At 48.1% G+C, this 17,468-nt stretch overlaps 1 protein-coding gene across 3 annotated transcripts in view; it reads left to right on the top strand.

Annotated features, from left to right (window-relative positions):
• LOC8030984 (T-box protein 2) overlaps positions 1-17,468 on the top strand; it is a 63,254-nt gene that overhangs the window by 34,072 nt on the left and 11,714 nt on the right. For all 3 annotated transcript variants that reach the window (XR_005717739.2, XM_040220598.2, XM_040220597.2), the window contains exon 2: positions 13,027-13,294. Coding sequence is in view for 2 of the 3 variants with exons in the window: in XM_040220598.2 (XP_040076532.1) it covers positions 13,027-13,294 (268 nt within the window). In the remaining variant the exon portion in view is untranslated. The remainder of the gene's footprint in view (positions 1-13,026; positions 13,295-17,468) is intronic.

Here is a 17,468-nt window from a genome sequence, read left to right as displayed (position 1 = left end):
TCATACTCTCGCAACAAGTTTAGCAGTTGATAAAGTTAACATAAAAAAAAAGCCGCCTGTTAATATATGCAGATTGAAGTTTCGGGGTTCAGAGCTCCTTTCCACTCACCCGTAGAAACAAATGCGTCGGCGATAACGACGTGAGTCTAGAATGACAACAGCTGCAGATCTTCTCAGGAAAGTGTCCCTGTTTGTACGCGCCTCTCCCCTTCCACCTCTTCCACGGTAACACCACACCACCACGACCTCCTCCCTCCCTGGCCGTACACACGCGCTCGTTTCTCAGCACCGAAGGCAAACAAGATTTTAAACTTCGATAAACCGCGGTGGGGGCAAACCTGCCCGCCCGCCCGCGCTCGCTCGCCTTCCCAAACTACCGAATCGAGGAAAGGAGGAAATGAAAAATGAGTTGAGAAAAAAGCAACGACAACAACAACATACATAGTCCGACAGGTGTACACGGGAGAGCGTTGAGTGCTTTTCGCCAAACCCTCGTCCCACTAAAAAAAAGAAAAAAAAAAAAAAAAGAAAAGGTGTTTATATATATATTCATGCAGCGGTAGGCCGTTTGGGAACACGTGAAGAGGCTCCGTGAAGGACGGAATTCGACCCCCCCCCCCCCCCCCCCCCCCCTTTTCCTTCTCCCTACGAAAACCGATACTCTTCGATAATTACCACGATCAAACTCGTTGAAATATAGATCTGTACTGCTTTTGAATCGGTGGCCACTCCAGCCGGGTTATGCCTGTTGGGATACCGGCGATTAGGAGGAGAAGGCGGATTGCTGAGAGTCGGGTGCGAAGGCGCTTTAGGGAGTGGTCGGCGTCGATTCATTGACTTATTGATCTCTCTTATTCGGAAAATGGAGCAAACTTGTGACACGATTGCGTGGCATGCCAGCCGCACAGTGTAAAGACAGGCCGATAAACAAGAAAATGTATAGATTAGGGGAAAACTTAGCGAAACGAAACGTTGATTGTGGACAAAAGATGGTTCGATTAGAGCGCTAGGTCATTGTCAATTATAGTTTCGCGCGAGCTGTCTGACATGAACAGCTACGCACCCTGGCTGCCATTTGGGTGACCTTAAGCAGCCCGCAATGAGCGATTAAGATAGAACGACAGAATAAGTCGTAGCGACCCCCATTTTGCTGAGAAGTCACGGATATGACTGATTGGTTTTATCTCGCAGAGTTGGTAGACTAATTGCGGCTATGTGCTCGTTACAAGAACCGCTTGCAGGAAACGTGATCGACAAGAGCGGGATACTTAAATAAGTAAGTATTCGAGTTATCTTGAGTTCATTTCGAGAAAGGTAACGTCCATCTGGACGTTACCTTTTTCGAAATGTCGTCCGCTACGCTCATACCAAAGCGGAGAGCTTACGACGACTGGCCAAGTTCAGCACTCTGGTCTGACGCGGGATCGCCTATAGTTTGCATGAAAACAAGTGTTCGTAGTGTAGGTGCCTAGACGTTACTGAAAGTGCAAACACAAGAACCCACAGAACGACGCATCTTTCAACTTTCAACATGTCTGGTAAATTGAAAGACCTGTCGTTTCGTCCGTTCCCATATTTATGCTATAGCCTTCAACTTTCTAAGCCCTCCTTCGTTGTTAGTCAGATTCAATAGAGGCTCGACCAGCTGCTTTCCAGCTTCCAAGTTTAGAGGGAACAGAAGGAAGGAACTCGGGCGCTGATGCTGGCATTTTCAAGTGAGATGAAACTGCAGTCAGACGATGCTGCCTCAAGAGCAGGGTCTCGAGGAACTTGAAGATGTTGTCTCCACGCAAGCGATTTCCGTGACGCTGCGAGAAACGCGCCGTCATTTGTTCCAACTTTTCGACGGGGCCTTCTCCACGAGGCGATACTGTGGCACCAGCGTCCGCGCCCATTAAATATTAATTACGATTTTGACACGAGAAAACGCCCGAGCGTGACGGTATATAGAGGTCGCCTCGTCAACCGGGCGTTGTTGTCGGGTTGAGTCGCGCATTGTCCCTATAGCTGCGCCTTCCTTCGAGTCGAGGCGCATGACGCACCGGCCCGGGGGCCCCCCCAAACGAGCGTGTCACTTCTTCCAACGCTATTGTTGTTGCGAGAGAGTTGACACGCCTCGGCCTGTTCTTCTCTTTTATGCCGTTCGTCACTTTTGCGGCAAAAGACAGCGGGAACAAAAGCCTCTCCCTTGGGTCTCCGCTCTGCGCCCGACACAATGGAGCTGCAGATGGGAAGCCGATATGTGTACGAAGACGTATGACCCCATAGAGGTTGTCGCAACGCCATGGTTCCGAGATGGATGGCCCGACCCTCCTCGCTGACCACGGCTCGCGGCTGCCGAGTATAGAGCTACGGGTTTCACCGAGGTTTTGTTTTATCGCTCGCTTTCTTCGTGGTTGTGTCGCACATGTTTTTGTTTTTCTTTTGTCGCGCGGAGGCGGGGGTTGTGTGCGTATCTTGGAAATATCGGTTAATTTCACAACACGTGAATGTGCCGACAGCAACCATCGCTGCGTTCAAATCAGGACGAGAAACGGATTCCACTAGAACGCGTCAATTTATTTATTTATTTATTTTACCCTCAGGGCACACGGCATTAGAGAGGGGATTGGGAACAATAGTAATAATAGTACAGATGTAGCGCAATATACAATACTTAAAGAACAGGGAACATGAAATCGGCAATAGATGTACAAAAAAGTGCGTGGTCATTAATTGATGCGAACGATGCGGGTAAGCGGTTCCAGTCTTTGGAAGTCCTGGGAATAAAAGAGTCATAATAAACGTTAGAGTGGCAAAATGGGACACCGACTTTGTGACGATGATCAAGGCGTGTTGAAACGGAGTAGGGGGAGGGTGCTTAGTTGTGATTTAAGCCGAGGAATATAATGAGAGATTTTATGAAAAAGACAAATACGAGAGACTGTGGGACGATGTGCGAGGCTTGGGAGTAACAAACTAGATTTAGGGAGTTTTAGTAAATATTTTTGTAACTCCTATTATGATACCCGATTCTCCACTGGCGCCTTTGCGCATGCATTGTAACGTTATCGAAACTCTCTAGGGTAACACACAAACACACACACACGCGCGTGCGCACACTCACACAAACACACACACACACACACGCACACACACAAACACACACACACACACGCACGCACGCACACAAACACCCACACAGACACACACATTCAAATAAAAAAAAGGCTTGTATGTTTACAAGACTGATCTCACGCCACTCTATGGCACTGAACTGGTCAGACCCAGGTTTTGCCTATCTAAAGGCACTCGATGACAACGCGCCGAGTACGACATAATAGAAAATACGACTGAAAATGTTTGCGTCTTCTAAAAAACAAATTGTATTGTCATTGCTTTTGAAAACATCATCCGCACAATATTCGAATTTTTAATCCTCCGCAACACAAAGGATAATTCCATTTTAAAAGGAGTCCAACTGCTCAGATTACACCTGCAAAACACACACAGTATTTTCGTTGGTAACAGCGGATGCACTGACGTCACATCAGGCAAAGAGAGCCACGTCAGCTTTTGACTGCTGTCTCAGTAAAATAACTTCGTTCTAAAAAAGACGAGATTTACGGTATTGAGGGAAGCTCGATTCTTCGACTGTGGTCATTGTGCGCACCATCAACCACGTTCATCAAAACCGGGAACAGGTCAACGTCTGCGACTCTGACTTTACCATGCCTGATGTGACATCACGACAGAACCAGCCATGCATTTTCGAAATTTTGCGTGAAGTTTCGTATTGATGTTCATAATTTATTTAACGAATATTGGGGCGTCTTTTAATGAAATAAATATCACATGATAGGACTATATTTAGGCCCTCTGTACATGACCAGCGCAAAAACTTAGTAACTTCCGGACATCACGGGGTGATCCCTTTAACTTTTAACAGTTCTACCATGTCCGTACGTTAATATGTCTTCGCTTGATATGCTGCAAGGATTGAGGACAGGAGTAATCGTAACAGATATTTTTTCTGATTACTACATCGGGTAGTCTCGAAATCGTTTGGCATAAATAATAACATCAAACTAGAAAATGTAAACAGGTTTACACATTCGCCTATACGCTTCTCACTTTTTCCTATTGAGGTTGAAAAGTTAAAACAAAACAAAACCGAAAAACACACGATCCGTGAAAACTGGAACCGAAGTCCGCGGACACGCACAGTGTTGATTTATGAGGTAGACACAGGAGACGACCTTGAAGCGCCCGAAGCTGATGTTAATCAACCGGCCGGCTGTGTCGGCAGAATCAGGGAGAACATCAATGAAATTGCGCAGACATTCATTTCGTTTGCTGTGACCCAACAGTCTCTACATGCATTTATTACGCCCCGCATTTTTATATATTTCGGAACGTTTATAGCTTATTTGGGATGCGGTTGCACCTGTCCAAATCTGAGCATCTCAGCTTTTCTTTACCGCTTTCGCAAAACCGCACGCGCGCGCGCGCATGCAGACGCACGCACGCACACACACACACACATGCATCTCTCTTACTTTATATTAATCAGTCTATAGACTCACTCTGACATTGCTTGACACTATGTACAATGCACCTGTAGAGGTGACGAATGTAGTGATGTGTGTGCTACTGAAATATCTATAATTACGCTGAATGTTACATTGTTAATGTTTAAGTTTGGACGTAATGCTGGCGTCCGTCTCGTCCGCTCCAACACATCCCTCCGTCGGCTGAAGGGGAGAACGATGGTCCCTTAACTACGAAAATACCGTCTGGGGAACGTGTTGGTGGCAGAGAGGAACGCAACCCATTGTCTTTCGGCCGCACCACCATACATCAAAGATATAGACGAGAGAAGGCCGCATAAAGATATTCAAGAGTCTCAACTAATGAATAGACGAGATTATTAATGATGAACCCGAATTTGTACCCCAACATTTCTGAAGCTCGTCAGTATAAGAACACGACCTGACCGGTAGCGTCGCTTCGCGAAAAAATCATGCGCACAACAGCTGTACAGGACGCAATTATTTGCGGCCTGTTTTCATTCGAGTTAAGGTGGAACACGTGTGCAACCAAGTCGACTGAAAAGCACAGGAAATGCGAGAACAGTTACGCGATATTTTTCGGGAAAGGAACCACGCGTGGGTATTCACCGTAAAATAATCGACCCTCTCCGAAATTCAGTCTGGCCACTTCGATAACTATTTTCATCTGAATGTCTACATCTGTGCGTGCGAATGGCGGCCTGTGATGGCTGGTGAAGCGATATTTTGAAGACGGGCGCCGACGCGGAGCCTGAACATTCCAGACGTATACGTTCACTCTACTGTTGTTTGATGTCACCATGGCGAGTCTTCTAAACTTCGATGCGCTACGCTTTTGAGAGTGCCATGCAAATCCTTCGAATGCTCAGCTTTGACACGCCCGAGACAGCTTAGGACAATAAAATGTAAAGAATTTTATCGAGAGTCTTACTCAACTATACTCCGTTTCATACTTAATATCCAACGCTGTCAAAGCTACTCGCGCGAGCGCGTGGCTTTGTCTATGGTTTCGTTCGCGCGACCGCGCGTGGAAATGATCAACGAGATCAAGCCTCATGCTCGCGCCAGTAGCTTTGACAGCGTTGTACGCTAAGTGTGAAACAGAGTATAAGTGCCTCGAATAGACTGGAACTTTTCTAACACCGTCGAGGGAGGATCGGTGGCCGAAGCACGCACCAGCTCGGAGCACGTGGAGTGAAAGCTCGCGCTGCAGAACCCAGGGGTCTTGGGTTCGAGCCCCACCCCCGCCCATTTCGATCTGGATGAGCATCGTACCGGCGTGCGGTCGTGTGATCGTTTAACGCGCGTGATGCTTGTTAAAGGCCACAGGCTAGCAGTTGTACTGCACTGGCTCATCTACACCTGGGAGACTCGTCGGCCGTTGAGGCAGACCAGGTTCTAGGCTGCATAAACATACAGACAACCCAATTTCTTTTAAACCGTCGAAATTGAAACAAATAGATAAATAGATAACGAAGGTTCAACCAGCAGCACGCTCAACACACGTGCATAACATAAAGCACGACAGACGCACGTTGGCGCGCGGGTCATACATGATGAACGATGTTCGCAGTCCGGTATTTGTTTTCTCTTCACGCCGTCCACCGTCATCCCCGCGAAGTAAGCGAGCTCATATCCATCGTCTGCATGCTTCTTCCGAGGCGAGGGAGAGCAGAGTTGCGATTGGGGAAGTCGTGATCGGGGTATTTGGTCTCGCGCTCTCCGAAAGGGGTGATAAATGCCACGTCGTGGGGAGAAAGGCCGAGCATCCAGGATGTACGTATACTACGTCGTCGCTGTAGCTCCCGCTGCCGGGAGTCTCTTCAGCCCGCTTCACTTCGTGCAGCGGACCGTGCTGGACACTGCGGCCACCCAAGTCAAGTCGAATGCCGCGCGAGTGTCACGTGAACTTCGAGAAGGGCGTTGTGATGCGTGGGGTCACGTGATACGTTTGCGGCGCTGGATTGGCCGGGACGGTTTGTGTACCGTCCGGCGCGGTCCATTTTATGAGGTAGAACGGACTGGATGTAGCTTGGCGCTTTTCTTTGCTTTCAGATTTCTGACACATGGGCTGTGCTGCGGATCACCGGAATTATTAGCGCGCGTGGTTTATTTTCTTGCGTCGGTTCTACGATTCGTCTAATTTGAAAGAGTGCTAAAAGCGCACATGTTGGGCGTCGACGACCAATGGCGAAGATGGTGTACGCGTGGGCATGATTCCCGCGCATTTTGCTATCTCGGGGAGGCAGCTCACTTGTACAATCTGTTTCAATAAAAAACAAAATGCTAGCTCTTGTGAATGTCAGAAAGGGATAAGCAAGTTTCCCTGCGATAATTTTACCACCAGTTGCACGGCAGTGTCCGGAGTAGTATTCGCAGGAAACGTATATTTAGACAGTTTTAGGACGATGGAGGGAGAAGAATGAGTAGCCTGATGTTTTTCCGGCCATGTATTGAAAGAAATGTATCGCACCACCTCGAAGCGTTTCAGTCGACGCATCGAGGTGCTCCACTATATTTGTCCGGCGCTGTCATACTGCATGCCTGATTACGTCACGTGAAATACTACCGACATATTGAGTTGTCATCTCCGCGACCACAGCAAGCTTGCGCGTGCAAGCAGCTCGAAGCTCCGATCAGTCAATAAGCTAAGGCATTATGTCCTACATGTGTACGAAAGAAACCTCAAACTAAACTATGAGAATAATTTTTATATGAGTGATAAGAAGCTAGAGCTGATGCGAAGATATTTACATGACACGGCCGTTACAAAATTACGGCAGTGGTCTATCTATACTTTCGGCGGCGGAACACCGAGATTAATTCATTTGAACTCACAGTTGCGAGCCGCAGCCCGTCTGGCGCGTCCATAATTGAGATGTCTGCTTAAAACATTTACGGACAGAGGCGAGCACAGCGTCGACAGCCGGGCCGTCCCATCAAGCGTGTTCTTCTCCACGACGCGGAAACAGGGAAGCGCAGAGCGAAGGAGGATCTTTCAACAGAGTGCACGTGCATGCAGTGTGATGAGAATTATTAAAAAAAAATATGTAAACAAATAAAAGGCGCCATTTGCCGGGGCGAACGTGACTCCGCTACACGTGGCTGGCCATGGACGATTAAGAGGCATATAGCGGCCTGTCATTTTCGGGCTTCTTTGTTCCTGTTGTTTTTTCCCCTCGTGGAATTCTCAGCGTTTGAGCGCATTGGTTATATTATGTAGTAGACGTGGAGTGTTCGCAGCGTTGCCGGAAGTTTGTATAGAACGAGCACGTGCGGCGCCGACTGGCCATCTCGGATTTGAAGAAACGGAGTAGAATGTCGAGCGATGTATCATTTTGATTGAGGTCAGCAGAGTAGGAAAGTAGTTGGTCAAGTTACAAGCTACACATCGCTGACTGAGGGGCACAGAAGACTATTCAGGGATACTTTGGACGTGGGCAAGCATTACTTTTCTAGGGCGTGAAGGGAAAGAGAGACAACAAGCGGTGCAATATGTGCAATAAAATACTATGCGGATGGCGTTTTTTTTTTAAATTTGTTTGATGCTTATTCGTTTGGTTGGCTCTGAGGCAAATTGCCGGCTAGTGCATTCCCGGGTGGGCGGTAGCGGTGTACTCGGTAGCAGTGTATATGCCAGACTTTCAGCACTCGATCGGTATTGAGAGTCTTGTGCAACACTGCGCTTGATAGGCGCCTACTAATACAATATTTGTCACGAGTCACAACCCAAACATTAGTTCCGTCCAAGATATACACTGCTCTCTTCGTAGAAACGTCTAATTGATAAAAGAAAACGTAAGAAAAGCAAAATTTTATTGTTTTAAGCGCTGTTTCAAGGAAGGGAATCTGGGCTGAACATTAGTTTCCACCATCTGAGGATCTTTTAAGGCGCAACTGACATCTCAGTTAGCCTGCACGGCGGCTTTTCCGCAATAGTCCTCCGTCAAAGGGCACGCACTCCGGCCGGGGTTAAAACCCGCCAACTGAGATTCCGTAGGCCGGCGGTTTGCCTCCGAGCCACCGAGGTGGTTGTAAACGCTACTATGTACCGTTAAGGTCAAACACACGTCCAGGTTCTCCTCTCCTCTATCGGCGATGGCGACGACAGTCACTTCAAGCAGGAAGACGTGGGGAAACGACATCAAAATTAGTGGCTGTCGAACTGTTTCATATGGTGTCCAGCCCCGACCGTAGCCAGCGATGCCGAGCTTCGAGCAATTACGAGGTGTAACCGTCAGTCGGAAGTTACCCGTCTCGTTTGTCCGCTTCTTTATATATTTCCATAGCGGCTACACTTAACATCTTGAGCACGAATGAATGCGTCAGTGGCGCAAACCTGCGGCGTGCCAACGATTAAACAGTCCTCGCGACACATCCGCGTGTGTATCGACGGTCCGCGGTTTATCGCTTCCTCGCAATCGCTTGTACAAGTCACAGCTCCGTTGATTACAGGCCCCCAACAACCTGTCACGACCGGTGAATAACCAAAAGGAGCAACCGGTGTAATTTTGGGCCGTAGCCAGACCACGTCGATACCTAGTATACATGCATACACATGGGAGTGTATACCTTTATAACGAGCTGGTGATGATCGAGAGGAGAATCGTTCCTGCAGCCCACGTTCTCCGGCGAGCGTGTTGGCATAACCCCCGAAAGGTCAAGTGGCGTTGCGGGGTAAAGGGGGAATTACTTTAATTGCCCGTTTGCACTGACACGGTGGTTTGAGGCTCGCTTGGGTGCCTCGTTTATGTACGCCTTCGGGGAACCGCGCTGCCTTTTCGCGACGCCTTGACCACATTTGTTTCGCTCGGCCGTCAATCTGCTCGGCCACGCAGTCGTCAACGTGTTTGCAAATGAGGCGGAGAGCGATAAATTATCCTACGTTTCATTTTTCCTCCCTCTCCTCTCTTCATAAGCGCGCATGAAGCATTGCGTTAAATGGAATGTTTAAATTGTTCGCACCTGCCGCCTCATCAGTATGACTACGGGTAATGCGGGTTCGATTGATTAATTGATCGATTGATCGGTCGATGTAATTATTGATTTTCTAGAACATCCTCTGTCTCTTTCATTTTTTAAAGATATAAATATTGAAAAGACACGAAATTAGTTTTTAATAGTTTCATATCTTTAATCAGAAACGGAGAAAAAGAGGTTGTTTTAAATTGTATAGAGGCTCATGGGACATGGCCTACAGTTGTGCGCAACTGTGGTTGTGCGCTTTGCCAACCTGCTTTGAAACTCACGCCAGTTTACTCGCACTGCAGTGCGACGTCATTGACAGCTTAAGGACTTTCAGCTAAGGCTTCAAATAATGCGGCTATGCTTTTAAAGAACAAGATGGCTGCAGTGCCCTCATACTGAAGCTTATAGCTTGTTTCGTGTCTCTAGTCAGACGAATACCACCCAGAAGACAAGTCTGGCGCATGACGCCATCCCTCGTGAATCCCCGCTCGACCTGCCCCAAGCGGCAAACACTCTCAAGTTGAACGAGAGTCGCCGCCAGGCGGCAGACGTGTTCGTCTTGGTATCGCCGCGTTCTAGGGTCGCGCTCATTGAGAGAGACTCTGCAAGACCTGCTGGTGGCAATGACGAGGCGAGTCAGCCTTTGAGCGAACGTGCATGCTTTCGCTTTCAACGCGAAACCGAGAGAGAAAGAAGTCAAGCCTTGAGCTCGTTCTCCGGGGACATACACACGCACGCAAAGCTCTCTCGTTTTGGGGCACACAAGTCGCGACCGAGAGTTCGCGTGACGTGTCTCATGAGAGCACAAGCAATATACAGTCGGCTGTCTGTTGTTCGCGTGCGAAGGAAAAATGTTTCGCCGCGTACTTTGCTTCCAACGGAGATGGCAAAGCGCGCGAGCCTGCGATAACCAGCTTTTGTTTTGCTCCACAACAAAACTCCTCTCTTGTTGTTCTGTATCGATCATGCGCATGCAAGTACGCTCATTTTTTACGACCCGCGTCGGCTACTATATAGATGAAAGATAACCGCATGATGTTCTAAAAAAAAGGGGGTATCTGTCTCGCGTTTTTTGTTTATACGTTAGTAGTAGAATGCCTAATGTGTGCTAAACGGGCCTATAAAACTAGCGCTGTCGATAGGAATCTATACCTGTGCGCAATCGTTAGCATTTGGGGTTCGCTTTCGTGCCACAATATCGGATCTATTTAGGTATGATGCTCATTCATGGTGACAACTTGCTTGCATACGTGTTTCCAAGGTGGAAACTATAGAAACAATAATAATAGACACACGAGCGACCTCAGGTTAGAAAATGTACCTGTGACGCATAAAGTGTAGTTGGCACTCGTTAACATTAGAAACGCATATAAAAAAGTCAATACTTCAGAAGCAGAAAAGAAACGGTTCACGGCAGTGCGGCTTCCGCGCACTACAGCGGAGTACCACGGAGAACACATTGCAACGAAGCCAGCGGGGACCATTTCAGGATGAAAAAAAGGAAGAATTCCTTTACATGCTACTTGTGTCATGTTGCCAATTCTGGCAATTTGTATTCATCTGCGTTATCGAAGAATCGAGACAAAAATTGCCTCCATTATTTCGTCGTTCGAGACGAGCGAAACCCGATAACGCTTTCATAATTTCGTCAGCAGACGGCGGTCGCAGGTGCTGTTCAAAGTTTAATGCCTGAAGCGTCTCGAAGTGGCTTCGAGTCGACGGGCTTTCCCTGTCATTTCCAAACTTAGAAACGGCAAGCGGCCCCGAGTCGACGCTCTCTCGTAACTGTTACAGAAGGGGGTACAGAGAGGGGCGTAAGGATGGCCAAGGGAGGAGCGATGCGGTAAGCCACCCCGATTGACTTTCAGCAGCGCCGCCATCTTGAACGCGAAAAGCCAGCTCCAGTTTTCCTACAGCCAAAGAAGCGCTAAAGTAAATCTCGAGAATCGCGGGGGCAAGTCCGGTTATTATTGGTCCGAGTCGACCGCGGCTCCGCCCCGCGGTGAAGGCGAAGCGTCTTTCGGGCGGCGGCCGGGCAACACATACAAGGACTCGCTCGATGGGTGTCGATTTTTCGGCAGGAAAGCCGCCAATGTTGACGCCTTTGGTCGCCGCGCCACCATTGGCTGCCGCCGAGACGCGCCCCGTTGCCCTGGCAACCTGCGAGCGTAGCAAGTAAAAAAAAAAACGGGGCCTGAATCAGGAGGCGGAGGGGGGGGGGGGGGGGGGGGGGGAAGTGGCGGTAGGGAGGGGACGCGGAGAAGAGAATGGCGGCGGCCCTTACGTAGCAACAGCTGCCGCTTCACGGGGTTCCGCCCTCGACTGTTCCCACGGCGAAGCGTGTGGAGCGATCGACACACCATGGGCGAGCGAATAAAGAGCACGAGGAAACGGTGGGAGAGGGAGGGCCGGTTTGTTGAGGCCACCGAATCAAAGGAGAAAAACGGGAAAGCGAGCGTGTGCGGTATGAAAAGACGCCGAGGGTGGAGTGTGTGGAAAAAAAGAAAAAGAAAAAGCATCTGCATTGCGGTGAACGAGGAAAAGATAAAAATGTGTCTGTGTGTGAGGGGGGGGGGGGGGAGGGCAGACGTACTGGATGGCGGTTTGTGCTGCTGCTGCGCCCAAGGCTCGCTCTTCTTTTCGGTGCGTGGGGATGGAGAGAATCGTATTGTTCGCGTCAAAATCCGCTTTTCTCGGTGAGATTGAGGGGAAGAAGGATCTTCGTCACATGCGTGGATTAGTGAAAAAATAAAAATTAAACTCGGCTCTGCCATTTTTTTTTCATGCCACTTTAAAAATAAAAAAAGGACACTAGTTTTTTATTATCAGCAAGAGAAAGAACCCGTCGATTGTGAAAGTTCATCCATATACTATCCTTACGTCTGTCAAAATCGTGTTGCAATGTCATGAAACCCTGATTGTCTTACAGACGCACTCGACAAAAGGTGGATACCTCCGGAGCAACATCGTGTCGCCTTTCGGCTTCAGTCATCTCTCGAGCAGTGTTGATTCTCGAATCAACGCTTTGATAATCTCATATTCTCTTTTCTCTTCCGCAAGCCTAATCATTCCAGGTTTACGAATTGCAAGATCTATATTTTAGAAATCGGTGTTCAGAGACTGGACAGCGAATTGCTTGAGCAATATACGTCGCCCGATGCCTGTCAAAACGCTTCACATCTATACATGGCTTGCCAGTGATGAATGTTCACCATTCCGGTGAACATTCCTACTTGTTCTTGCCTGAAAAATAAACTCATTGGTGTGAAATACCACTGCGTTTATTTTGTGGTGTGAGCGTTGGGCAGCGAGACCGCCACAACGAAAACTGATGTTGCATATGTGCAAGGCACGTGTAAACGTTATGATCAATACTGCTGCGTGAATAGTGGTTCTTCAAAAATTCTCTATCTAGAATGAAGATAGTATTTTTTTTTTGTTGTTTCTAGGTCAGACTGTTTACACAGGAAACACTAACGTATTTACTTCCTTTTTGTTTCTTCTCCAGGCGCATGTTTCCTCCGTACAAAGTTCGAGTGACGGGTCTGGACAAGAAGGCCAAGTACATCATGCTGATGGACATCGTGGCGGCGGACGACTGCCGCTACAAGTTCCAGAACCGCCGCTGGGTGGTGGCGGGCAAGGCGGATCCAGAGATGCCCAAGCGCATGTACATCCACCCGGACTCGCCGTCGACCGGAGAGCAGTGGATGCAGAAGGTGGTGTCCTTCCACAAGCTCAAGCTCACCAACAACATATCCGACAAGCACGGCTTTGTAAGTACGCGCCTGATGGCGATTATCTACTCAAATGTACAAAAAAAGGGCGGCAGTTTGTTTCACTTAAAGAGATACTGAACTGAAATTTGGATTTCGCAAAATGAGGCCGCAGAAGCGTTGAACGGGATGGTACGAACTCCAAAGCATCACTCATACATCGATATCTCGAACGGATGACCATACTTTTGGAAAAGAAGGGCGCGATCAAGCGAGGTCTTTGACGTCGTTGTCCTCCGGGAGAATTTGAGAACGAGGGGAAGCGGCCACGCTTCTCTCCTTCTCGCTTGGGTTCACCAGCTCGACGGGACGAAGCGAGGAGGAGAGGGAGTGAGAATCGTGACGTGATGCACTTCCTTTCCAAAAATATGGCGATCCGTTGGAGATATCGCCGTATGAAAGATGTTTTGCTGTTTTGCTGCGTTCCGCCTATCCGTCCAGCCTTGTTTTGTGAGCCCGAAATTTCGGTTCAGTATCCTTTTAAAAGAGCAAATTTATGTTGTGCGTGATAGCTGGGTGCGGCGAACCAGGTGACCACTTAGTAAAGGCCGAACAAGCTGCTCTCAACCAAAGAAGCACGAAGTTCAAAATATATTAACGCGATAAGGAGCTCGTGTCGCAGAAAAGCCAACGTCGTGACAGGAAAATCCTGATTGGTCGATAGGGTCATGACGTCACAGCCACATGACCACGCGCGGGAATTTCAAACAGCCCACAGCGCACACGTGAAACGTGACGTCACGCGTGGAAGGAAAGTGATTAAAAACATGACATGAAACGCGAATGAAAGGTCGCTGCATATCTCAAATTATTTCACTTTATAAAGTAATTCACTTGCCTTAAAAAAATATTTGATGAATTTTAGGCGGGTTTCGTACCCACGACCTTTCGGTTGCGAGCCAGACGTGCTACTGACTAGGACATGTCCGCTTTTTACTTTTTCTTTATTGGACTAGACCATGTTTTCCACACTACCAACACTGGCAGGAAGAGCGTGAGGAGCGATTTGAGAAGGCGATGAGAGCGGGTCCCTATAACGCTATCGCGCTCGAATCTTAAAGGCGAAGCTTAAGTCTCCTTCAAGTTTTTGTCGGACAGTAACTATGTTCCGAATAACGCTGTAGCACGTATTTCGCGCACTCCTGTGACGTCTTGCTTGGGAAAGAATGACCTAGAACTAGTAAGGCTAGCAGTAGACATGATCTGCTCTTGAGTGCGTCGGCTTACCTTCGTAACGCCTCGAACAAGATCATCTCAGCAGTGATGTGTTCTCTCGGCTACGTTTGCTGGTCGCATTGTTTTTAGTACCATCATCGCCGTTTAAAATTGATCGAAAGGAGAGTGCCCCGTGCGGAAACGCAAAGTTTCGTACGGCTTAACAGCATTTCTCGAATATAGATACATAAGCAGGAACCCTTTCAAGATATACGGTATGCACATTGAACCCTAACTCCGCCGAGTAAAATTGTACCCATGCGTGCTTCTCATGACACGTTTAATATCAAGCGAGTATTGATCAGCCGAGGGAACCAATGAGAATGTACGGCCTACCATTGCAGTTCTCAATGGCCCGTGCGCCGGACGTCTGACAACCCGCATCCTACAACCTGCGTTACCTGCAGAAGGGCGTACATTACATACATTTTGTATCCTCGAGCGGGATTCCAGGAGCTGTTCTGGGATGCTACCCTGAAATATATATCCTCTTCAAGCTTTGACTGCTTATTGAATTTTCGTGAAATGTGACGTAATAAGCAGCCTGAGACACGTATTAGTTAGTTCCCAGCCGAAAAGGCAAATCTTAGGAGGCAAAATGAAGGACTGACTCTCACATCGGCGACGTCGTCCCACAGAGACACAGCTTGTTTAACCATGGCAACCACCAAAGAGCGGCGCCGCTTCTTTCTGTAGCAATAAAGCTGGCCGTCTCGCGAAAGTTTTCCCTTCCCCTTCTCCTTCGGCCGTCCGAGGGGAGACACCAACGGCCGCCTTGGCTTTCCAGAGAGTCGCCCGCCCGAACCGTTAGGATCCCGCGGCACGGCGGCGGGCCAAGCATCATCGAGCGAGTGTGCCCGTCCTAACGACCGGGCCCGGCGCTGGCAAATGCGATTTCGTTGTCTCCTCCCCGGCCGTTTCAAATATTGGCGTCATATATCAAGCGCCAAGTGCACGGCCCAGAGGACCCGGAGCCTCCGCCGCCTCGGCAGCTCCCTGAGTGGGGCTTCAAGGCGGCGCGGACCGCGCCGCTGGCTTCGGCACCGATCGATGGTGCGGCCCCCGCGTTCGGTCCGACGGCCAGGGCGCAGCGCCATGTTGGCTGCGCCAGGACACTGGGCTCGCTGCTGCTCGGAGCGGGTCAAGCACTCGGAGAAGAGAGCACGGCCAGGAGACGGCCGCGCGGGGGCTGCTGATTGATCGATGCCGATGAATGGAGACGAGGCGGACTCAGAGCTGGACCGCGGATTTCAATTATTACGTGGACGGTGGCATGATGGCCAGCTTTCCGAGTTTGGTGGTTCATACGCGATGTGTCAACAACATACCGAACGAGTTCTGAAGGAGTCTGAATGCCTCGTGACAGAAACGTAATTCCAAGATACAGCCGAGAATGACAGAGAAATCTCATACGATAACTTTCTCTGTTATTGTTATCCTAATTCATTGGTTTCTCATAAACCACTTTCAGTTAATGCTACGTCTTCATGAAACTTATCTCACATCTAAAAATGAATCGGTTCTTCGATAAAATGTTAGCGCCTCAAGGTAGTCATCGCTCTGATAATGTAACGTATGCATTTATCACCCCTGCTTGGTCGCTATACTTTCAAATATTCCCATTTAAATCCCAGGACGTGTGTGTTACATTTATTTCGACCTTATGTTGTGTTTGCTCGACCCGCGATGTGAACATGCCTCCGCACTCGTTGGTATATCCCACCACCGAGAGCGTATACACCGGGGGTCAATTAGTGTTCTATCGTAGATTTGTGGCTGAGCATATAAACAGGTCTGCTTTTTCAGCATGCAGTTCGTCTTAAAATATATTTCCGCGAACGGCTTTTATTCCAGCATTGCGTCCTATGTCGTTGTTTCGCATAAATACGGTTGCTCTCTTAAGCAGCATGTACTGGACAATGCAATACCCTAGTCAAGCACTAGACCCGGTTAATATAACATGCGAGCCGAAGTTTGAGTTCCGAACGTCACCAGCGTTTCTTAGATTCCGACCGTTTTTAAAACCCGCTCTGGCATCAGGAAATCAAATCAATCGTTTCTTTATTTTGTTTTTTGTGAGAAGCAAAATAGTGGCACTTTCTTCGTCAATGCTGCGAAGATTCTCCCTGACGTCTGCACAAAATCCGTTTATTTTTACCCCTTTTTTTTACTGGCGGTAGGTGTTTCAGATTTTCCAGATTTCTGCACTCTCGCTGTAACATTAAAAAAAAGTTCAGACAAGAACGACGAGGCGCATTTGGTGGCACTGCATATATATGTTAGGCAATCAATTCCCTTGCATTTGTAAAGAAAAAAAAAAAAAACTATATTTGAAATACAGGTTGCATTGCGTGGTGTCTGGGGGTATTTTTTGACCTTGCTCTTTAGAAACGTATAATATGGCGGCCTTCGTTTATTCGCGATGAAATTTTGATTTTTCGTTATGATGTTACCACCTTATTGGCGATGACCAACCGATGATAGTTGGACAATTGGTACTGACCGCGCCCCGCCATTTCTAAGCTATTAGAAATGATCGTGTTAAAATGTAGGTTTTTGGTGGGATAGTAGCAGTCTATTTTTAATTTTGTCCATAATCTATAAACCGTTCGTAGAGGCTTCAGAAACAGCTAATAAATAATTTTTTATTTTTTAGAGCATTGGTTTTAAATGCTTTATCTCATACCGAAACGACCGCTCTTGATACTTCATTTCAACTTAGTGAAGATCACAGTTTAGTCCGTGAGCAATTTTTGCCTGTCGAGAGAGAGTTTTGGCACGATTGGTTGATCGTGGAAAGGCTCGAAAAAACGAACACCACGTGCCCTGGCTCTCTGCCCAATATATTCTATGTCAATAGCGTCACACAGGAGTCTTCAACCATCTCATTCTACTTAGCATTGCTAATTTCACACCGCGGTTTCAGAGCATTCGTGGACTTGCACACAAAATATGACTA

Source organism: Ixodes scapularis, unplaced genomic scaffold (genome assembly GCF_016920785.2).
Source record: "Ixodes scapularis isolate PalLabHiFi unplaced genomic scaffold, ASM1692078v2 PGA_scaffold1__304_contigs__length_218370807, whole genome shotgun sequence".
NCBI classification, from domain to species: Eukaryota; Metazoa; Arthropoda; class Arachnida; order Ixodida; family Ixodidae; genus Ixodes; species Ixodes scapularis.
The sequence above is the reverse complement of the archived record's forward strand: the minus strand, read 5'-3'. Positions and strand labels throughout refer to the sequence as shown.